Raw genomic sequence first — 22,902 nt, 5'->3', positions numbered from 1 at the left:
TGGAGATGGCAAACACTCTCCCCTTTTTTTTCTCCTTTTGAAAGGATCCATGGATTGAGCTATTACTCACCAGGTCTGCCCCCCCAGCCTTCTGCTCCGCACCGGATGCACAGTGTTTGTGCAGAAAGCAAACTTATTGCACTGTGTAATAAGATTTGAATGCAAACATTCAATTAACATTATCTGTTCAGAAGCATTGTTTAAACAGCAGTTAACCTTTCTGTGACAAAGCTGAATGAAGCTTTGGAGCTTTCAGGAGGCTGGGTTTTCTGTTCTGCTGACCAGTGCCATGGATTGATGTGCTGTTGATACAACCGCTTTCTCAGGTTTCACCTATGGAAGTCTGTGATGGAGAAGTAACTTCATTAATTTGGCCCATACTGATTCAGTTGAATGCTAATATTTTGACCTTATTCCCCAGGAAATATTCTTCCCCTTGCACAGACTTGGAAAGCATGGCCATCCCTGAGTTCTGAGCCACATTTATGACAAACTTGCAGAAAGACAATATTTCAGACGTAAATACGTGAGCGTTGGCTGTTAACACTTTCTGTATTACCAAAAAAAGATATAAGTCCTCATTGCTCTGTAGCTTTTGAGTGTTCCTTTGTATTGTTCAGCACCCTGAGGTGTACAGTTCTGCCTGGCCTCTAACCCAGGAGGGACAAGGATGTGAGTCCTGCGTGCAGCTGGGCTTGACACAGTCACGAACCTCATGCCCCAGCACAGAGGATAAAGATGCAGAGGTGCTTACCAAAAAACTCTTAAATACAAAGGTGTTTAAGCAAAGAGCTCCTTTAATGGCTTTGTACATCCAAAGCCCCATGGTGGATCCAGCAGGCCCTGTTAAGGAGGAGTGTGGAGAAGCTGAGCATTGGTTATGCACTGGCTGACCCACACAGTCTAACTCAGTGAGCACTGAGGTGGAATCTGCCTGGTTATCTCAAGGAGGAGGAAGAAGCTGGGCTAGGAATTATGTTTTGTGAAAATACAATACAAATTCCTAACCCAGTTTTCAGCTGGGAGAACATGTTATTGTTGAACAATTGATACCACTTCATGGAAGCTTATTTTCTGTGCCTTAAGGGAAATTCAATTAAGTGAACTTCTATTTTAGAACACTGCTCTTTCCTGTCACTGATGAAGCAATAACAGTTGCAGAACATGGGATTTTCTGGGAGTGTTGCTCTCATTTATATTAATTTTTCAGCCTCTATTTGAATCTTATCTATAATACCCTGTGAGAGAGCCCACTGGAGACCTAACTGGTTTCACTGGTGGCTCCAGGCTGCTGTGTGCTTGCTGCCACGAGGCAAGGAGAAAGGCATGTCCCACAGCTGCAGGAGGTAGTGCTGGAGGTGCTGTGGCCCCAGTGAATAGGGCTGTACATGACAGCAGCTGAGGTTTGTGGCATGCTCTACCCATAGGCTCTTGCTGACATCCAGAGGAGCCTGTTCCTCCACATAGTGAACTGCTTCTGTCACCATCCAGCCCAGAAACCAAAATGTTCACAAGTGGTGCAAGTCCATTGTCTCGTGTTTGCATTTTCTGAGCTGTAATGAGCACGGAAAGGCAGAGATTTGAATCTCACATGACAAGAAGTGTCAGGATTGGGGATTAATTCTCTGTGGAATAATTTTGGTGATGGGATGCTGCCAGGACACAAGACTCTGAATTCCTCAGACACCCCAGATTCCCACAAACTGCAAGGACAGGACTGTGTAGGCAAGGAATGCAGCATGAACTTGTCAGCTTTTCAGACAGAGATACCTCAGCACCTTAGTGGGATGGTGCTTTTGTGCCCAAAAGGCGACCCTTCTAGGACTGGGACCATTTCTAGAATGCTGGGTTTTAGAGCAGGGCACATTTTTATAACCGACTCCTATAAAAAGCTAAATTCCAGGTTAATTAGGCTTGATTGACTGTGCTGACAGAGTCTTAATTAAATCACTGTGAACAATATCAGTGTTGCATAACTCTATTTCCATCAAAATCACCAGAAATTACGATATTTTCGTTGTTCCTTGTAAGAGATGAAGGTCTGACAGCTTGCTCCCATTTCCAGTACTGCTGGTTCATTAATTTTTCCATAATTCTGAGCTTTCTACCCCATTCCCATCTCTCTTTGGTTCTCTGTTCTGCTTGCTTAGCACTGACATGTTGGCTCATTCTGTGCCATGCTGCACTGAGCCTTTCCTGTAACCCTTCTGTCCCTCCATCCAGCCACAGAGGTACAAATGTGCAGTCCATCAGCAAGGATGGATCCTGCAAAAACACCACCTGCCACGAGCTTGGGTCTGGGGTATCTGGTGTTCAACACCTGTTTTTTGGGATTTTTTTGTGGAGACTGAGTCCCTGGGCAATCCACATGGCTCCTGGGTGCTGATTAATTGCTGGGTCTGAAGGAGTTAAAGGGAATGCAATGCCTGCTCTTGCTGCCAGTCTCCTGCCTGTCTGTGAAAGGGGGGCCACTCCATGCCAGCCTTTGAGTCACGCTGGGAGCACAAGCCAGGGCAAAGCTCTGCTTGCTGCACAAATCCTGGGAGCAGCTCCCTGCTCTCTCCTCTTCCATACCTGTGGGTCCAAAGGCAGGAAATGCTCATGTGAGCTTTGGAACTTCAGCCTGCTGAAGGGGACAGCAGCAGTGGATGGCTGTTGTCCCCTCCTGTCACCAGATATCTGTGGAGCAGGCAGCACAAGTCCGGCTTTGGCTGTCCTTATGCTACCCATGGGTCACCTCAGGAGCAGGAAATTCCCAGCTGCTCCCCAAGACAGCCCAAATCTGGAAATGGTGCAAGGGGAACTTAACCTGGACATGATAACTGGGATCTGGCCTGAAATCTCCTCTTCAACTCTAGAAATAGTTTGCTGTCTCTGTCTAAATGTTTTTGTCTGTCTCTGCTTAAAAGCTTTAAATAATGTCACGGAACTACTCGCACATCCCACACTGCAAAACAGACAAACAGTGAGAGGAGCTGAGCGTGTTTAACAAGCTGGAGCACAACCAAGAAAGACTTGAAGCCTGTGATCAGCTTGGTAGCACACAGGAGCCACCAGAGGGTGACCACAAGGGTTGACTCAAGTTCTGCTCCCTCTCCTGCTTTCTTATCCCGTTGTACATCCATGATCTCCAAGTTAACCATTCTCTGATGACTTAGGCTTGATCAAGCCTTGAGCTCTTGTTGCTGCCATTTCAGGGAACATGTGGATCAAATTCTCAGGATCTTGAAAGAGCCACCATGTCTTGAAATCCCATTTCTTGGGCTGCAGTTCATCTGTCTGCTCTCCATAACTGCCCTCTTGCCCTCTTGCTTCGTGCTCCTCCTCAGCCCTCGTGATGTAGAAAGAGGTTTTGTGGGAGACTACCAGAAGATTGAAATCTTCTTATCTCTCACTCCAGACGTATCCTGAGATGACTTGCTCCTTCTTCTCTTTTTATTTCACAACATAAGCATTTCGCAGAGGAGGTGACATCTTTCAGTGCTTTAGCATTTCATCTCCCTATGTCTTCACATTTTTTTCCACTTTCTCATCTGCATGTTACCAACTTAATTATGCTGCACAATGACTTTAAAGAGGCAAACTCTAACAAAGGCTAACGAGGATGTTTCTTGGCAGCTGGTCATTGCTTTGCCTTGGGCCCATAACTTTGCCTGCCTCTCTCCACTGGGTGCTGAAGCTCTTCTTGTGTTTAAAGATAATTGCTCCGAGCAAGATTATATCATATTTTCTGTCCATGCTTTCAGGAGGGTTTAATGCTGTATAATCTGCCCATTATAACCACATCTCCAGACAATAGCAGGCTGCAGAACACAGTGTGATAAAGTGCTAGCAAATCTTGTTCGTGTTCATTCCCTGTCATTATGTTTAGGTTCTAATGGTTTAAGAGCACACAGAAATTTTTTTTTTTAAATGGGGCTCAAATGAATGGATGTACCCAGCTTTCCTCACCCAAAGCCAAAGATGACACAGACTCTAGAAGAGGTGCATGGTATTTTTCTGAATCTCTCTGTCAAAGCAGCATAAGCTTAAGTAAGATCTTGCTATCTAATGATGCATATTGACTAATCATGCTGATGTGACTGAACCAGTAACTGCAGCAGCTGCCATCTTCTCCAGGGCATTCCAGGTAAATTTCTGAAGCTCAGTGTGCCCTGTCTTTCTGTGGCCCATTTTCCACAAGCAGTATCATGATGCTAATTTCTCATTTCATTTCAGCAATTTCTTGTGATTTATTTTTCTTCTCTGAGCATGGCTGGCAGCTGAAGTAATCAAATTCCATTCAAGATTGAGGAGAAGTGACTTTGGTTTTATCTTTAACAAGACAGGAAACTGAGGCAATGTTTAAAGACTTGGGAATTTGTGTTTCTTGAAAGACCAGTTCCTTTAAATTCCTGCATACATATTTAATTTCTGAGTGCCACGTGTCAGTTAAGTCCTGAAAACATGGTGAAGACACATTATTTCCACATGGGTCAGAACCATCTTTTGCCAGGAAGGATCTGATCTTGTACTCCTGGTTCCTAGAAATGCTCTTGCTAGGAGATAAGGAATATGATGTAACCATGGATGTCCCCTGGGTATTCTGGATTGAATGAAATCCTCCTTGTCTACCATGAGAGTGGTCATAGAATAAAAATTCCAGATGGGCTAATCATAACACAAACATTTACTGAGATTTCAAGCTGGGACATCTGGGAGAACAGCTATGGAGCAAAATGCTAAGAAGAAAAGGTGCATTCGTCCTAACTGGGGCAGCTTTTACCCCGGAGTGGCCAGACAAGTGCTGTCTTCATTCCCTCTTGGACTTGAAGGTGAGCTCATGAAGGTGCCTCCTGGGGGTGAGGAGGGGTCTCTTGGGGAGCCTTGTCCCTGGAGAAGGGCACTGTGGAAATCTCTGGTGCTTGGGTGAGGCTTTACAGTGATATTCCGTGTTTGTCTTCGTTAATGTTTAAATTTATCATGTGGGGAACAGAGCCGACCTTGAGCTTGCTCCATGTGCCATCTACAGGTTCAGGGATGAGAGAGGCTTCTCCTCCTGCTGAAACCATCCTCATGCTTTGTGTTTAATGTAAACAGTGTGTTTAGAAATGTACTGTCTGTGGCAGACCTGACATCACAACCAAATTCTTTAAAATAAAATGTTTAGGGGGAATCGTGTGTCAGCTGCCTAGCGCTGAAATGTATGGAATGGAATTAAGCAAACCTTTTCTTAATTAAAAAAATGAAAATGGATTCTGAACTTTATCTAAGGGTCGCTTTGGGATGATTTTTAGACAGAAAAAATCTTGGTTTCTGGCAGGACAGCTGTGAGGGAGTGTTCTATTCATTAGAACACAATTTGTCCAAGAAAATACGTTCCAAGTCCTAATCAATTTAGATGAAAACTTGCTGGACAGGGTTCAAGCAGGCCAGTTATGGAGTCTTATAAAGCCAAACCCACATGTCTCAGTGGGCAAGAGGCAAGATAATCTTAGCTTACAATGGAATGTTTAAATTTATACAGCTAAGACACTGACATAGGCACAAGGGCTGGTTCTTTTGTGGTGGGGTTTTTTTAACCCATCAGAAAGATGGGCTCAAATTTTTTAGAAGAAATGGAATTTTTAAAGAGAGGGAATATCCCTTTAAGATCAAATCACTCATGCTGAATGGACTGTGGCCAGATCCATCCTTGCTTTAACATCTATAGAAAGATTTTTGGAAAAGACCAGCTTCCAAAGCACTAGGAAGGGAGGTGTGCCTCCAAATAAAGGTCCTTGGCATCACAGGCTCTTGTGGAGTTTTATAATTCCCAGCTGTATGAGGATATATATTTTTAATGAGCTGCTTCAGTGGTGGAAATGGAGCAGTTTGGAGAAGCTGTGAGCCCCTGGGAAGGTGACACCATGCACAGCATTGTTCTGCTGTTAAATGCAGGCTCTTCATGATGACACATCGCTACCGAGCACAGAAAACCACAGCTCAACACACCCCCAGCCCTCCTGGGGTTAATGGGAACTATTTTAGGGCTTGCTTTTCTGTCATTCAGCTAGTTTCTCCATTATTGCAGCTGGTAGCTTTAAAACAATGTATTTGCAGATCCTTGCAGATTCCCACAGGGATGAGATATATAACCTGAGCAATCTTTAGCCTGGGGAATATTTCATTTCTTAATCTGAAATGGTTTTCTAACTCACAGAGTCTTAGCTAAGGTTAATCTCCATCACAAGCATGAATCAGGGGTACCTTTCACAGTAACTTTCAATGCCTGGTAGAAAGCCACAGCAAAAAGTTGGTCTCTGAAGTGCCAGCTCCCATTCACCCCTTGGCCAGTGGATCCTCTGCTCTCCTGCATCCATCGCTGGGAAGGGACAAACACAACATTTCTCTTCTCTCACTACTCTCTTCTGGCATTGGAAGGCCTTCACTGACTTCAGGGAGGACAAAAAATTCCTTCTGGCTGAAGTGGTCTGTCTATACCACAGGGCAGCCCCTCAATCCCAAACTTGTTACTCACCAGCCTCCTCCTATCCAGGGGCTGAGCCCTGAGCCAGGAGCTGTCTTTTCTCACTCCTGTGAATTCAGGGGACAGTGCAAGTCCCCCTTCTGCCAGTCCTCCTCCTCCTGCTTTGTCCAGCACCTGCATCCCCCCTGGACTCAGGGAGGGATTTACCAGCCTGGCTGGGGCTGGATGTGCAGGATCTTACAGTATTCTTAAGCAACTTGTGGTTGAAGTCACAAACTCTGGAGACTTCTTGACTACTGTAAACGCCAGCAGCTCCTTGTCCCACAGCCTCTTCCTTCCTTCACGCCCCGCTCTGCCAAGTCAGCCACCTGAGACTCTGCTGATTGCTCTTGTTTTCCCTGGCTCTTCTCACTTGTTTACTTAAAAATCTCTTTCCCTCCCCTTCCCTTCATTTGAATTTCTTGCAGGAGGGTCTTGTAAGGACACCTACTTTAATCAGAATTTCCTGTGGATTAATAGGCAGCTTTTTTGGGGGTTTTACAAGTTTTGAAATCAAAATGTGATCATTTCTTCATTGCCCTTTCCCCGAGCTCTGCTTTCAGCAAAGCCTTTTCTTACGGAAAGCTGTGGTTTTAAAGGCCCAGTTTAAAAGGCAGAGGAGGAGGAGGAGGAGGAGGAGGAGGGGTGCTTTGGATGCAGCAGGACAGCCTGTCACCCAAGGGAAAGCAGCTGACACACTGCTGAGGCTGGCTGCATATTTTTGTTTCAAAAAGCACTCCAGACTCAAACCACCTGTGAGTGAGTCTGGCTGGCTGATTTAGTAGGGCCTAGTGCAGGGTGTCCTGTCAAAAGCCACGCTTATTTTCACCAAGGCAAATGAATCAGGTTTAACTGTGGCAGGGCCACAGCTCGCTGGGACGGGCTCGTTAAAGCTTTGTGAAACAAACCCTGAGCAAGAGGTGCCACAATTCCTTACCAAACCCAGAGAACACAGACAGCCCTCCTATGGAAAAGTGAGTCACGTTCCCTGTGGTACATTCTGTTCATCCTGCTATAACAAACATGAGTGTTTGTTTGCTGAGTCCATCAGCATCCAGACCTAAGCTCCATTAGGGGGACGAGCTCCTGGGCTCGCGTGCGCGCTGCTGTTTGCTCGCCCCGTTGTATAACAGCACCAGTCATGTCAGCCTGCCATTCCAAGAGGAAATAACAGCACTTCCCTCATTTCTTTCAAATCCATCCCAAATTTCTATAAAAGACATCAAAGCAATTACTCTGATACTTCCCGTGCTTTCCAAATGACTCATCTTTTAGAGAAGCTGCTGGAAAATCAGGCACAACCAAGGTTCCTTCATTCCAGGGTCGGAGACTTTTAAGAATTTCATGGAAACAAGTCAAAATAAGAAGCCACAAACCCACCTTCTCATTAAACCCTTCTCCATGTTTTATGTATTTCTCTGCTACCAGTTGGAGCTGGCCTTACAAGCACCACTGCCAGGAGATAAGGCAAGTTGCTAGCCCAGCTCCGTGACCGCAGAAGGTGAATTAGCTTCCCAAATGTGCTCATTGCTACTGCTGTTGGAAGATGACTTTTAAATAGGATGATGCTTGGCTCCATCTAGAACTAGTAGTGAAAGAAGGGATTGTCTGCTGGAAACAAGGGGACTTCTGGGGAGGAAGTTTCTGTGCAGCATGAGTAGCATTTTGGAAATATGACTCTTGCCCTGTTATAAGAATGGGCAAGGTCTCCAAAATTTTAAATGCTCACTGCATTTCTGAGAGCTCTAGATGGGGCAGGAGGGATTGCTGCTGACTTCAGTGGGAAGAGTGTTGGAGATGGGCCATGGGTTAGAAATTTGTTTGGGCTATAGCTTGAAGCATTTCAACTGTTTCCATAGAATTGCTTGTTAATTGCAATTACATTTGTTGAAGCATTTCAGCTATTTCCATAGAGCCACTTGCTAATTGCAATGCTTGTCTAATGCAGCGCTCCAGAAGTGAGGTTACTGTCCGGCAAAATCTGAAAGGAAGGGCTGGGGACAATGAGCATCCCCTGCCTGGCTCTGACAGACAGGCATTCCCAGCTGCTGGGCTGCATGAAGACTGCTCATTTTGCTGACATTTTTCTTCCGCCTTTATCCACGTGTCGAAGGAGCAGTGGCATTGCCGTTGCAGACTCTCTCATGCAGAAGAACCATGCGCCAAAAAGCTTTGGAGTACCAAAAAGCATAAGACTGCAGGTAAAATGGCTACTTCACTCCTCAGCATGAGCTTACCAGGGGCATTCATGTTGGGAGTAAAAACTCTTCTGCCTTTTTCCTCTGGCAAATATCTGGTGATGCTTTTTTGGGTGTTTTGTTGAGGTGGGGAAGCGCTTCAGAGCCATGCAAGATGCTCTCAGCATGCACAAGCCAGCTCCAGGAGCCAGTCCAACTCCAGGTTCCCAGAAAGAGCCCAGAAAGGTCTCCCATTCCACAGGGAAGCAGCATCCAAAGGCTCTCCTCACCCACTGCAGTGTCCCAGCTTCTCTCCATGGGTCATGCACCACAGGAGGGCTTCTCTTGACTATAAGTGGGATGTTTAAAAAACCTGAGGTTTTTAATCTTTAAATGTTCACAGCTGCTCACAAAAACATAAAATACACAGTTGAACATGAGCAGCTACACTCTGAGAGAAAAAATACATAGCACTGTATTTGAGCATGGCCAGGATGTCTCCGTGGGTTCTCTGGCAGGAATGAATGGTTGGCATCGTATTTTTCTAGGTGAAATACAAGAGGTTTTTCCAGTAATAGAGCCTGTTGAATCTAGAGCAATCTGACTCTTGTAACATCCCCTGCATGCCCATGCCTGTGTTGCAGGTGTAAACACAATATTTAAGAAATGAGGAAAGACTTTGAGGTCTTTGCAGCCTAAACTATTCCATGATTCTGAGATCATTGAGCTGAACTGACTTGATTATCCCTATCAGTGACTGTCTTCTTTCTGTTGAGGAAATTGTCACCCTGTGACCACATTGCTGAAGGGATTATTTTTAATTTTTTTTAACCTGCTGGTTATGGTTTTCAAACCGTATCTTTTAATATTTTATGTGGTTGTGTGATTAGGCAAAAGCAGGGGCTGCTGGAAGCTGCAGGTCCTGGTCTTTGCTGTGCTGGCTCCTGGTGAGGCACGGATGCATAAAGCTGTTTGGTATGGGCTGCTGCAAGAAATACAAGTGCAAGCACGATGAGATGTCTGTGGGTGCAGGAGCATCTCCCAGGAGCTCTGGTGTTTGCTTTGCTGACAGTATTGTTCCACTCAAGCAGCTTTCTACCTCAGCTTGTTTATCTGTAAAATGGAAATGGGGAACTTCCTAGAGAACCCAGAGCCATATTTCTAATTATTCATAGCTTTTGCGTACCCTTGAGGCGAGTGTAAGCTGTAAATCTCTGAAGCTGCATACCAACATTTCTGTGGTTTGAGCATCAGGGGAGCCCCTTTTCCACAGACACTGCTGTATTCTCCAGGCTGTGTGTCTCATGGCAAGCCTGTCTTCAGCCCTCAGCATGCAGACCAAGTAGGGACCCCTGAACCCTTTCTGTGTGCAGAGCCAGGTGTTTTCCTGCAGAGCCTGTCCTGCTGGGGGCTGAGCTGGGAAGATGTCTGTCCTGTGTGCTGTGGATTTGGGGTGCCAAAAGCGCGGTGTGCCAGCCCTGGGCTCCACAGTCTGTGGGGCCACAGGGCAGTGACCCCCTCCAGCACCAGCATAGCCCTTCTCCAAGCCCCAGCCACACTCTGCACCCAGGGCCAAGCCCTGCCAGGGCTATGGGCACACACAGTGCATCCCAAACAGGATGGAAGGTTGCTCAGGTCACCCTGTGCCTCCTGGCAAGCAGCGCTGTGCTTTACCATCAGCTCCCTGGAGGCTGTGACATTTGAGCTTGCACTGGCTGCCCCAGCGCGGGGAGGTCAAACAAATTGAATTTCTCTTCAAATTAGCTGCCTATGGCTTTGATCCCTGCCCGTTGGAGAGCTCGTGTGTTTTAGCTGGAAGCATGCACGCCACGTTCAGCCCGTCCCGCAGCCGGGGAGTGGCGATGCCCTGGCACACACGTGGAGCGCTGCTCAGCTGGAGACATCATCCATCCAGAAGGATCCCCGCTTCCCTGGGCCTCCCTCTCACACAGGTTAATTCCTTCCATTGTCCTTGCAAGTTCTAACAGAGTGGTGAGCTGCAGTAAGGAGAGGGGATATGTTCAATTTGAGCGGCGAGATTACGGCGCTCTGAATAAAGCCGTATTTATTAGTAATTACCTCTCTGCCATGACTTTAAATTCAAACAGCTGGACAGCCTCTGCTCTTTATTAATTTCCTTGGATCCTTGGCACGAAGCCCTCAATTCCTGTGATGTAATGGTATAAAAAGTTGGCTCCTGACCGAGCTTCCACCCACAAGTTCTAAATTTGGAGCATGGTAAATTTCTGCAGATTCCAGAGACAGGCTATGCTCAAGACGTGCTGATGCCTTCGGTCCCATCCTATTGCACCAAACAACAAGGTTCTGTGCTTTTTATAACGGGGATCATAAATATGACTCAGATGCACATGTTGTCTATGTAAGCACTTGGGGTTGGCTATCACTTTATGGCACTGGGAAGAAGCCAAGCCAAATAAAAATTGTTTTGAGTAAATATTACATTTCTAGAGCATGAATAAGTTTTCTCTGCAGCCAACGTGTCACTAATGGGAATAAGGAAGAAGACGGGGTGGGGGGAAAGCAGTAACTAAATCACCCCTCTAAGCACAGACAGTCTGCAGCAAGACCTGTTGTTTGGACTCGTCTGGGGTGTGATATTCAAGATAATTCATAGCAGGTCTCAGCAAGGCCACGAGAGATGGAAATAAAAATAGCTGTATAGCTCAGCGCCATCCTGCTGCGCTCTCTCTTTTGGGTGGGATCTCCAGGAGTGGTATGTAAAGCAGGCGAGCAGAGAACCCAGTGTCCTCCTCTCCCCTGCTCCCAAATGTGCAGAGGCTCAAGCATGTGGATTGCTCCATGGAGATCAGTGCTGCTACTCACATGCTCAGCACTAAGCGTGTGCACATGTCTGTGCAGGATCCGGGCCAGAAGGAAGGATGAGTTTTTATCCTGCAGTTTTGGGACCCCCAGGGATGTCTGCACTGCAGAACAGGGGGAAGCACAAAATGAGCCCACGCGCGGCTCTGCATCCAGAAGGAAGCAGCTCCCTGGCAGCTCTGTGGAACAGGAATGTGCCATCCCACCACTGCCACAGCTGCTGGCTCTGCTCCAGCTCCTCCAGCAAACTGATAAGTCTCAGCATTCCCCAAAATCCCAATTATTCCTGCCCTTGAGCAGCACTCAGGGAGCAGCTTATAAAGTGCTTCATGTACCTGAAATGCAAAGGGATTTAAAAAAAAAAAAAAGCTCTTTCTGCAAGAACTTTTCAGGAAACATTCCCTGATAAAACGAATCCTCAAGTCTTTCAAAATTTATAGCCAGAGAGAAATAACAAGTGAGAGTCTAGCTTTGAAAATCATTAATGCCTTTCCCATTTTTCTGATGGACGTGTGCATTCCTTCCTGTTGCACCTGTGAGCCTCTACATGTCAGATTAGTGCTTTCCTCTGTCCTCTCCTTTTTTATAGGCTTCTTTCGGATAGCTGGCAGAAAACCTGGCTTTAAAAGAGGAGCTCAGACAGGAAGCAGCAATGTTCCAGGAGGATTTCTGAGTCAAGCAGGAGAGCAACTGGCTTCTTGAAGTGTGAATTTCAAAGCTCCCTAAAACCCTTGGCTGCACAGTTGGAGCAGGTGAGCGGGGAGGCGTCGAGAGCCCTCGACATTCCCAAGTCCCAGCCGTCCCTATCAGAGGCTTTTGAAGAGCTGCTCTGTGCAGTGGGCTGGGCTGGGACTTGCAGACAGAGTGTTTGAAGGGCTGTGAGCCCTGCAGGAACCACAGCAGGCTTGACGTCAGCAGACCTGTACCTCCAGGGATTCGCTCTGAGAAATCAGGGCCGGTCTGCCCAGCTAAGGCGGTTTTGACTGTTTGAAGGATCTGGGTGATAAAGTCCTTTTTCCATGCCTTGAATGCTGCCAGTGGTCATTTTCTGCCAGAAGAGCAGCCCAAACACTGTACATGGGGCTGGCTCCCTCCCCTTTGTAATGCATTTTACAATTTGGAGAAACTTTTGTAACACAAGAAAGTGTTTTTACATATTAGAGCTTCTAAATTGTCAGAACAGTTGGAAAATCCTAATTGCCTTTAAAAGTCAAGGAAGAAGAAAACCAGGAAAGAAAATATTTTGGATTGCAGAATTAACAAAACTGGGAGCTGAAGTTCAGTTTCCTGGACCAAAAATTTATTCAGGGAGTTCTGTTGTACTTGTGACTTTAAAACAAATACTTGAACCTTCAACAGGGGATTTGCACCTACCCCCAAACTTGCTCTGAGAGGCAGATCTTTAGCTTTGAAAACTCTCCAGAGATGCATTGTTGAGGTTGGTTGTGTTTAGATTGACCCCAGGATGTTGTCAGGGCTCCACACGCACAAGGGAGGGGAAAACCTGCCTGGGATTGATTCAGCAGCTTGAATGAGAGGTGACAAATGAGGGCTTGGCTGGAGTGCTGGCCTAATTTCCATGGAACTTTGCGGGGTGGCTATGTGGTGATCTTAACCCCAGCTAATTAGAGGCTAAAGGTTGATTCAATTTGTGCTTGTTACCCAAGAGCTCCGAGGAGGTTTCCTGGCTGCCAGGGATCAGGAATAGAGGTGGGGGAGCTGGAGGTGACACTGCAAGGGGCTGGCAGGGAACGGTGCCAGGGAGCTCTGGTGGTGCCCTGGTAGAAGTGATGCCTCCCAGGCCTCACTCAGCAGTCTCTGATTTGCACCTGGTGAGCACAGGTTCAGGGTATCACTGAGAGTCTTGTTTTTAAGGGACATTTTACTGTTCTGCAGATGTCTCTGGGCCTTTTTGATGGGCAAATATCACCCGCCTTTCATCGATGCCCAGCAGAGGCATAAGGAGGTTAAGGGACCTGACGAAGGTGATAGCAAGTCAAATCGTTTGGAATTTTGTGGCTCTGAAATATCATCTTTCTAAAACAGGAAACCCTCTCAGGAGTAGTAGGTTTTCATTAAAACAACAGTTCAAACCTGTCGATCTTGATCTATCAGGAAAAAGAGGAATGTAGAAAATGTGAGAGTTAGCTTAGCCTCCCTTAAACTAAACCACCAGGTTCACGTTCCTAAGGAGAAACAAATACCCTGCAGGCATCATGGTGTCTTTGATTTATTTTTGGAAGTTGAAAACTCCCCCTCTTGGTGTCTGAGCTAAGAAAAAAACCAAGGATTTTGTGAGCCAACAATAGGTCTCTGGAGGAAAAACCCTCCAGTCCCACTTCTCAGGGACTTATGACACGAGCAGTTGAGCTAAGGTGTCCAACTTAACCTCCCCTACATTTCAAAATTGGGTTAAAGTTCCTAAGTCATTGAGGGAAAATGTTACTCAACAGAATAATGACTCTGCAATTGGCGTGTCAGCCTTGGCAGCGGCGGGGGCAGACCCCGGGTTCAGCCACCCCAGAGCTCGGGGTGAGCAGCGAGCCCAGGGAGGGCTCTGCGATGCCATCCGTGCTGGCAGCCCTGGCCATCCTCTGCCCGGCCCTGTTCCTCTCGCTCTGGAGGCGGCGGGCAGAGGCTGTGGCTGCTGCTGTGGGTTTGTGGCCGGGCAGCAGCAGTGCGGGGCTGCACGTACGCGGCACCGGCACCGGCACCGGCGGAACCCCCGCACGGCCGGGCGGGACCGCAGCTGTGATTCATTAGAGCCCCGAGCAGCGCCGCGCTCCCCGCTCTCCGGGGCCGTGCGGCGGTGTCCGGCTGCCATCTGCTGTCCGCCGCCCGGGGGGGCCGCGCAGCCCCCGCGCATCCCCCGAGCATCCTCTGTGCATCCCCTGTGCATCCCCTGTGCATCCCCCGAGCATCCCCCGAGCATCCCCTGTGCATCCCCCGTGCATCTCCTGTGCATCCCCTGTGCATCCCCTGTGCATCCCCTGTGCATCCCCCGTGCATCTCCTGTGCATCCCCTGTGCATCCCCTGTGCATCCCCTGTGCATCCCCCGTGCATCCCCTGTGCATCCCCCGTGCATCCCCTGTGCATCCCTCACTCATCCCCCTCTCATCCCCCGCGCATCCCTCACTCATCCCTCACTCATCCCCCGCACATCCCCCTCTCATCCCCCGCGCATCCCTCACTCATCCCCCGCGCATCCCCCGCCACCGCGGCCGGCGACAGCGCGGCCCGAGTGGCATCCCCTGGGCTGCGGCCAAGCCGTGAGCAAATGCTGCCCAGACTCTCAGGGCCCCCCGCCACGCTATCTCCCGCATTCCTGCGGCAGATCTGGTATTCCTTATTGTTCTCCCCGTCTCTGGGGGAGCAGCTGCCGCTGCCTGGCCGGCCTGCCGGGGCAGGAGCTGGCGGAGCCCTGGGCTGCGGGTCCCACGGCTCGCCGGGGGCTTTGGAAAAATCGTGTCAGTCTTCTCTCCCTACTTCGGCACGTAGGGACTTGGGGCTCGTCAGGAGGGGCGAGATGAAAACGAGAAAAGAATGGAAAACTGGGAGAGCAGCGAGTGGCTGTGCAGCTCCGCTCTCCTGGAGGCGGTGCGGGCTCTGCAGAGGCTCCCCCGGACCCGGCACAGGCTGCCCCGGGCTCAGCCTCCTCGGGAGCGTTCTGTGTGCCAGGCTGCAGCACTCAGCACCCCGAATGGGCTGGCTGCCACAGGGATACCGGTGGCAAGGACCGGGCGGGGGGCAGAGGCAGAGCTCCCTCCCGGCTGGGCAGGGCTGGTCCCGGCTCTGTCCCACGGCACGAGTGTCCAGCAGCACGGGTGACCAGCACAGGGTGGCGTTTCCTTGTCCCTTTCCCTCTGGCAGGCTGGGTCTCGTAGCACACCCCATGCCTGTGCCGTTCCTTGCGGTGATTTCAAGGAATACATTGCTCTGGATTCTCTCCTGCTGGTGGGAAGGGTTTGCTGGCTGGAGGGGCCTGAGAGCAGCTGTAGGCTTGGCTCTTGCCATCTGTAATGGTGACAGTGAGGACAGTGCTGGAGCATGGGCAGGCAGCTGTCTTTTGCCACTGGGGCCATGTGCAGCTCTCCTGTGAGACCAAGCTTAGGCTGTTGGTTATTTTGGGAAAGCCATCTCCCAGCAGAGACCCCCTTGGACATCGTGCAGCCCTCACAGGCAGGCAATGGCCATGCTAAAGCAAACCAGCAAACACAGAAGGTGCCACCTCCATCCCCACAGGGAGCAGAGCCACACCACTCAGCTTTTGGTGGCAGCCTGGGTGTGAGCAGGCTGTGCCCTGCTCCCATCATTTCCCACCTCCTGCCCGGAAATAAGCAGTCCAAGGGTACAGGGATCTTTCTGGCAGGGAGGAAACCCTGGCTGCAAAATGGGGCATGTTCCTCTCACAGAGAGATGTGGTGGTTGACTTCATGGCTTGGAGAGAGTAAAATGGCCCAAAGCATCACTGGCAAAGGAAATGGTTCACAGAACACAACCTTGCACTTCTCCAAATGCAAAAATTCAGCCCCAGGGTGACAGGGACTTTCTGAAAATGTTTAAACCAAGTGTGGCCATAAATAAGTTTTTTAGGTGTGGTTTGGTTTTGTTGGGTTTTTTTTCTTCTTTTTTAGTCAGGACTGAGGAACCAGCACCCCAGAGGACCTGCATTTCCCCAGCACTTGCACCTGGAGTCATGGCTGAGCTGCAGAAGCCTCTTCAGAGTGAGAAGAGAAATCTCCATGCTCAGACAGGCATTGAAACAGCTAATTTGAGTGGACACCAAGTCCAGGCTGCTTTTGAAACTGTCTCATGTCCATGCCTGAGCTTTTAATCCTGTCTGAGATAACAAAGTGTGCTCAGAAATAATGTAACAGCAAGAGTGACAGCAGGTGAGTGTTTGCATGAGGACATTGTGAGGCCTGGATCCTGTTAAAACATTTTGTGTGCTGCAGCCACGGTAAGCAGCTCTATTAATTAGCAATTATATTAACAACTGTGTGTAAAGCTCGTGCTAGATCAAGCTCCTTTGGTAGGCAGAAGAGTGATGTGAGCTATGAGCACGCTGAGCAGGGTAGAAAGAGTTATATTTTTGTGGTTTAAATCATCAAGGAATTTAAAGCATAAAAGGTAGGGTAAAGTGAGTGCATTTGTGCTGGAGATCGTGATTTCTTTTTTTCTTTTTGTCAGCATTCTGACTAGTCTGTCTTGGCCTCTCCTCTGTCCCTACTGCTCATATCCTTTTACATTTCCTCTGTCAATTAAGCTAAAGTACGAGAAAAAAAAGGCAGGAGAAAGGCTCTTGTCAAGTGGTTCTTTGGGGATTGTGCATATAGGTGTTAAAAAGTGCCCCATCAAATCTCTCTCTCAAGGCTTTTCAGGATGTTTCTAATTTAACAGTTTTGCATCATCATACCATTCAAATTTTAATTTCTTCTGGAGGTGAGATGCAGCTACATTTGCCAAATACTGTTTCACCTTATGTGTTAAAACAACCACTGGCTTTTCCCTTTTTTTTTAAGGATGGTACTTTTGACATACCCAGGAAGCCAGTTCATAAAACAGCGCTTTTCTGCACTTTTGAATCGTGGTAGCTCACAGTGAGAGTAAAGGCGTGGAAGCCGCAGCAGTCTCAATTCACCAAGTATCACAAAGTTTGTGTTTCCCTTTTCTTTTGGCTCTCCCGGCCGCATTAGCCCTGCACTGATGCCCTGTCCCACGGAGGGCTGAGCGGGGGCCCCGCTCCCGAATGGGGATGAGTACGTGATGCTGAGCACGTCCTGGCTCCTGCGGCACCTGGGAAGGGCTCTCTGCAGGGAACTGCCTCCCTCCCGCATTTCTCCTTGTTCTGCTTTACCTGGGAAGGGCTCTCTGCAGGGAACTGCCTCCCTCCCGCATTTCTCCTTGTTCTGCTTTACCTGGGAAGGCTCCCTGCAGGGAACTGCCTCCCTCCCGCATTTCTCCTTGTTCTGCTTTTCCGCCCCTGGGAAAGCCGCCCGGCAGCCCGAGCTGCGCCTGCAGAGAGGTTGCAGGATGCTGAATCCCACTGCACACATCCTCCTGCGCGGTTTGTTCCTAAAATACGGCTGGATTAGCTCACAGGCTATTTTGTGATGTAACAAAAAAAAACCAAAATCCTTTCTCCGGGCTGTCTGTGGGGATGCTGGGGTGGCAGAGCCGCACGGGCTCCTGCAGCAGGGACAGAGCTGCGGTGCGGGCACACAGCGCTCGGCCCTGGCACACACGGCTGGGAGGGGAAGGAGCGGCTGGGAGGCTGTCCCGGGACAGCTCCACAGCTCGGGAACACCGCGGGACACCGGGCTGGGCCACCACGAGGTGGCAGCCGGAGCCCAGCGATGAGGCAGCCCCGGGTCCCGCTCCTGCCCCGCGGTCCCGGGCTCCGTGCGCCCGCCTGGGGAGCAGCGGGTACCACGGTGACCCGAAAAAATCAACAAAACTAAACAAAAAAACCCCAAACGCACATATAGACACACTTATTGAGTTACCAGCAGACTCAGAAAACCCCTAAAAATATAAAGTGTTAAAGGAATTTGCCATCCTCGGAGAGCACAAGCGTACGGCACACCTGCTGCCCTTCAGCACCCGTTCCTTCGGGAACAAATAATGACCTCTCGCCCAGAAGCAGCTGGAAGGGCTTGTGGATATGATATCCCCTTTCCTGGCCCTGCACAGGTTTCCTCAAAAATTGTTTATGTAACTGCTTCACATATTTGAGATAAAAATCAGAGCAGTTATTTTCCGTTCGCTTTCACGGAGAGGGATGGGGCAGCTCCTGTTCCAGGTATCCTGCATGGCTCGGGTTGGAAGGGACACCAATGATCACCTGTTTCCAATCCCCCTGCCATTACCAGGGCCAAACAGGTGCTTCTTTAGGGGCTGGGGTCCCCCACCTGCCCCAGGCCACAGACTCTGTCCTGAGACACTGTTCCTTTCCCCCACAGAGGCTGCTCAAGCAGGACAGTGAAACAGGAGTGACTTGAGCTGCTGGAAGCTGGCCTGTTACAGTTCGGGAACGCGTGATCCAGTGAGCACGGCTCATAAATCAGCTCCATAAAAGGGTCACAGGGAAAAAGAAAAAACCAAACCATCCTGGGGTTGTGTTTTGCAGGGCTGTTCCAGCAGCAGCAGGTAAGTGAAACCTCAATCTGGCAGGCAAAACAAGCGGGCTGAGCCCTCCAGTGCAGCTGCCAAGGGTTCAGGAGCAGCAGCCACAGCTTTCCCCTGGCCTCTGCGTAAGATGAGGTGGAGTGCGGGCTTTTTGGGCAGAGCAGTGGCATCCCTGATGCCACAGTTCAGTGGGGGTATCCTCACCGTGAGCAGGCTCGTTGGTTTGTGGTATAGCAGAGCAGTAACCCTGCCCTCCTGGCAATGACGGCACACCGGGATGCAGAGTTCCCTGCTCCATGACCGGTGGTGATTCATTGCTCTCTGCTCCCTTTGGATGCTGCTCAGTGTCCCTCTGAGGGGCTCATTCTCAAGTGCTATTTTTGCTCAGCATGCAAACGGTTTAATTTTTAAACCAACCACTCCACTGAGCACAGCTTCACACAAAGCTTTCTTAATTTGTCAGAGCAAGCAGGGACTACGAAGCTAAAAGGAACCTTGTCTCATTTCCTCTTCTGCCAGTGAGTAAGAGCTGACCCCAGACAGACAGACAGACAGGGCTGACTCTTGTGGGGGGCTGCTGTGTGTCTGTCCCCAGAGCTCCCTGCTAAGCCTGCCCTGCCCTGGCCCCAGGCTGCAGCAAGGAGTTCTGAAATGAACATTTAAGAGAGCAGTGCTGCTAAAACAATGTCTGTTTGTGTTATCATGTGGCCACTGCCTTTATTATGCCTTTAACATCCCATTGATCTGACCATTAAACTTCTTCCACACAACAGTCACTGCATTTTGAACTCCAACAGACTAAAAGAAACCCAGGCAATAAGACATCCATCAATTCCAAAAGGTAAATGACTTTATATTACTTTATTAAACAGCCATTTCTAAAGAACAGTAAAAAAGATGAAAACATGCATCATTTGGTGTTCTTAAAAAACCATTGTCCAAAATAAAGACTGTTAGAAAAATTAAACAAGTTTAGCCCCAACACCCCTTCTGCTCTCCACATAAAATGTTTGGTAGTTATAAATACTGTTCCAGCTCCTTTAGCAAAGTTTAACCTTGTGTACATTAGTAATTCTATTACAGGTGGTTGGGTTTTTTATTCACATTGCTTCTGTAAACGTGATCAATTTAAAAAATGCCTTGTTATCAAGTTTAAGGAACTACTGTTTTCCTGTACAGTGAGTATAAATAGGAAGATCCTGGATTTTCCTGCCATTCTAATCAGCACTCCATTTACTGAAACATTAAAGATTTCAATTAGTATAAAAATATAACCAGAGAATAAATGTCTGAGAACATTCAGTATTTGAGTGAGTCTTAGTTAATAGGAAATAAAATGCTATTTACGACTTCCAAATTTGGACACCACTTCTGTACAGCTTCTGCTCTTCCAACACCCAAGTAGCACAGTGCTGCACACCAAGGCACTGCTTATCCTCCTGAAAAATCCACTTCTTATTTACTACAAATAATTTAACATATAGCTGAACTAACAAGCAGGTGAGGGATGGGTGGCTGGGGTGGAGTCAAAGCTGCTCACAAGCCACACCAGTGGGCACCTGCTGCTTGAGGGGGGCATCTCAAAATGTCTGTACAAGTTGGCAGGAATCCTGTTTTTACTGAGCAATGCTGGTGTGGGAGATCTGCAAAGCAAAGTCACAGGCTTGCTCCTTTTCCCTACAGAAACAGAAATAACTGGCTTTGAACCAGGAGAATACGGTAAGGCACAACATCAGGCTCTTTGGGAAGCCTTGGTACTAGAAAGACTGAAGTTATTTTCTTGACAGGAATTAATTTTTTTTCTAAAGCCATATCACTACATTTATTATTTTTAATTTTTTTTAAAGTTCTTCTTGCATCTTTTTTTAATCTGGCCTCCAATTAAAAGTAAGACGAAAGTGCTACATCTAAAAATGGTGGGATGCTATAATCAGAGTTCTTGTACAAACACAGCCTTGACACAGAGGGTATTTGCCCTGTGTGTGCTACCATTTTTCTTTCATCTGCTTCAGAAATCTGTGAGCCAAAACTTCACCTTTTAAACTATGAAGAGAGCTCTCAAGGCTTTATTTAGCACCTCTGAACTATGAGACAGTACAAAAACAGTCTTGCATAACTACTTTTTCCAAATGTCTTACAGCAGTGTTTTCTACACTCCTATCTCCAGTTCTTTTGTTTGGATTCCTACAAAGAGAGGGAAACAGGACACCAAATCCAAGCAGGCAGCAGGCACCCAGTGATGCCAGACACCCCTTGCCAAGGGAATGTGTCTGAGCACTAAGCACTGTAGGGAGAGCAACAGAGGGGAGAGCAAAAGTAAAAGGAGGAAGGAAAGGTAATGCTCCATCTCAGACTCGGACATGACCTCCAGGACTGATTTATGCTAAACTGAACCAGCAGAACAACTGCTTCCCTCACTTTCTGGAATGAAAGTGATGCTGCCTGACTGGTTAGCTGCTGTCAGATTGTTACAGGCTAGTATAGGAACAACTTTGTCTGTCACAAGCTACATTTCAATACAAATTTTCAGTTGCAAAGTCTTGGAAAAGTGAGGGGAAACAGCATGTCCTGTCAGACACCACCCACTGTAATGGCTGAGCTCTGAGCAGACCCTCCAGCATTTCATGAGCAGAAAGGCCCAACCTGCTGAGCAAACTAAACCTTGTAAGCAAGAGGCTGCTCTGTGCAAAGCAGAATGAGGGGAGGTGGGCTCCTGGTCTGGGCCACATGTCAGCTGCCACTGTCACTCAGAAGTGGCTTTCTTCCCTTTCCAGCTCCTTTGTCTTTCCTCCAGTTCAGCTTCAGTGAAGGCGGCGGGGCCCCAATTTGTGATTAAGTGAGGATTCTTGGAGCCTGGAAGACAGAGAGCAATACTTGAGACAGGCAGTTCTGACAGGGATGTCACACACTTGCAATGCAGTGTTCAGGCTGATCCTTGCTTTGCTTTAAACATAAACAAACAATAATGATAATAAAATCATTATAGTAGAGCCAAAAAGTGAAAGACTTGGAAGTTCCCATCAGTTGTCACAAAGGGTGATATTTATTTATTATTGCTATGAAAACAGTAATCTACAGAAAAGGGCAGACTTCAGTAAGTCACCAGGTGATGTAAGTACATGAGACAGAATAAATACATATTTTTGTAACTCTCCAGTTGATAACTCACCCGGCTCTATTAGCCGAATCAATCCCTCATGATGAGCCACTTTATCTTTCCAACTCTTGGTGTTATTAGCTGCCGTTTCCAACTTCTTCTTAACCTCCTGAAATAACACAGAGCCCGCTTGGAAACAAGAACAGCTTACTTTGTTTATATAAAAAGATACACCTTTTAAACCAAAAGTCACAGCCATGCTAATTCCCCCAGCCCTCTGTTTAGTGTGGAACCATCCTACGTAATTTAGTCACCACCACCCTCCTCCTCAAAACAAAAAAAAAAAAAAAAAAAAAAAACAAAAACAAAAAAGTTGTCAAACCAGAGTCCCAAAATAACAAGGTCTTACAAGATTCTGTAGCTGTGTATTCATTCTTCAGCCTAGGATCTTTTGGGAATTCCAAATGGAAGGCTAGAATGTTTAATTATTTCTAAAATAATTGTTTTGTGGAATTTTTTTTGTGGTTTTATATGTCTATTGTATTCAGCAATTCCTCTGGAGTAGTACATTATGTTTCCCATACAAAAAGCCTGATATGTCACCTAAAAAAAAGAGTCAAATACTATCCAGAAGCAATTTTGTGATGGTGTGAGATGTAACACCACCCTGGGAAGTTGTAAAGTGGCCACAATTATCCCAGCTGGGCCCTTGCTTGCAGTGAGTGCAGCATTTGTGTTCTGTGCCAGGCAAGACAGCTCCCTGGCTTGTCCTTCAGAGCTCACCCATAAACACCCTCCCCTGTTAAACACAAACCCAGCCAGGCTTCCTTTTCTGACCTAAACAAACGCAGGATCAACATCTCTCTAGCCCTGGAAAGCATGCAGTCCTTCAGCCTCTGTACTTGTTGGATTCTGGCTCTTATTTCTTGCATGAACAGTTACTGATCTTCCCAAAAAACAGCAGGGCAGAGAGCTGGCCTGGCATCTGGGACACAAGGCACTGCTGCACTTTGAGAATCTGAGCCAATTCCCTGACTTCCATTCAGTGCTTAAATACATTTTTGAGCAGTAGGTGCCTACAGTAACACATTGACTTTTCATCTGTAGAAGACAACACTGCGCCATGACATCATCAAAACACTCCAAGAATTACTAACTCAGAAGCAAAATG

The 22,902-nt window shown here is 47.8% G+C and overlaps 1 protein-coding gene and 1 long non-coding RNA gene across 2 annotated transcripts in view; one reads left to right on the top strand and one right to left on the bottom strand.

The window, feature by feature from the left end:
- Positions 1-18,842, top strand: part of LOC116998021 — a 29,272-nt gene extending 10,430 nt beyond the window's left edge. Inside the window, exons 3-5 of the long non-coding RNA XR_004418283.1 lie at positions 12,095-12,257; positions 16,141-16,398; positions 18,469-18,842. This is a non-coding gene — a long non-coding RNA (uncharacterized LOC116998021). The remainder of the gene's footprint in view (positions 1-12,094; positions 12,258-16,140; positions 16,399-18,468) is intronic.
- Positions 18,843-19,476: 634 nt separating this feature from the next.
- Positions 19,477-22,902, bottom strand: part of SWAP70 (switching B cell complex subunit SWAP70) — a 34,586-nt gene continuing 31,160 nt past the window's right edge. Inside the window, exons 11-12 of the mRNA XM_033063069.2 lie at positions 21,804-21,900; positions 19,477-21,487 (exon numbers count right to left, since the gene is read on the bottom strand). Coding sequence (XP_032918960.1) covers positions 21,378-21,487; positions 21,804-21,900 — 207 coding nt within the window. The 3' untranslated portion in view covers positions 19,477-21,377. The remainder of the gene's footprint in view (positions 21,488-21,803; positions 21,901-22,902) is intronic.

Source organism: Catharus ustulatus, chromosome 6 (assembly GCF_009819885.2).
Source record: "Catharus ustulatus isolate bCatUst1 chromosome 6, bCatUst1.pri.v2, whole genome shotgun sequence".
Lineage (NCBI taxonomy): Eukaryota > Metazoa > Chordata > Aves > Passeriformes > Turdidae > Catharus > Catharus ustulatus.
This window is presented reverse-complemented; position numbering and strand designations above follow the sequence as displayed.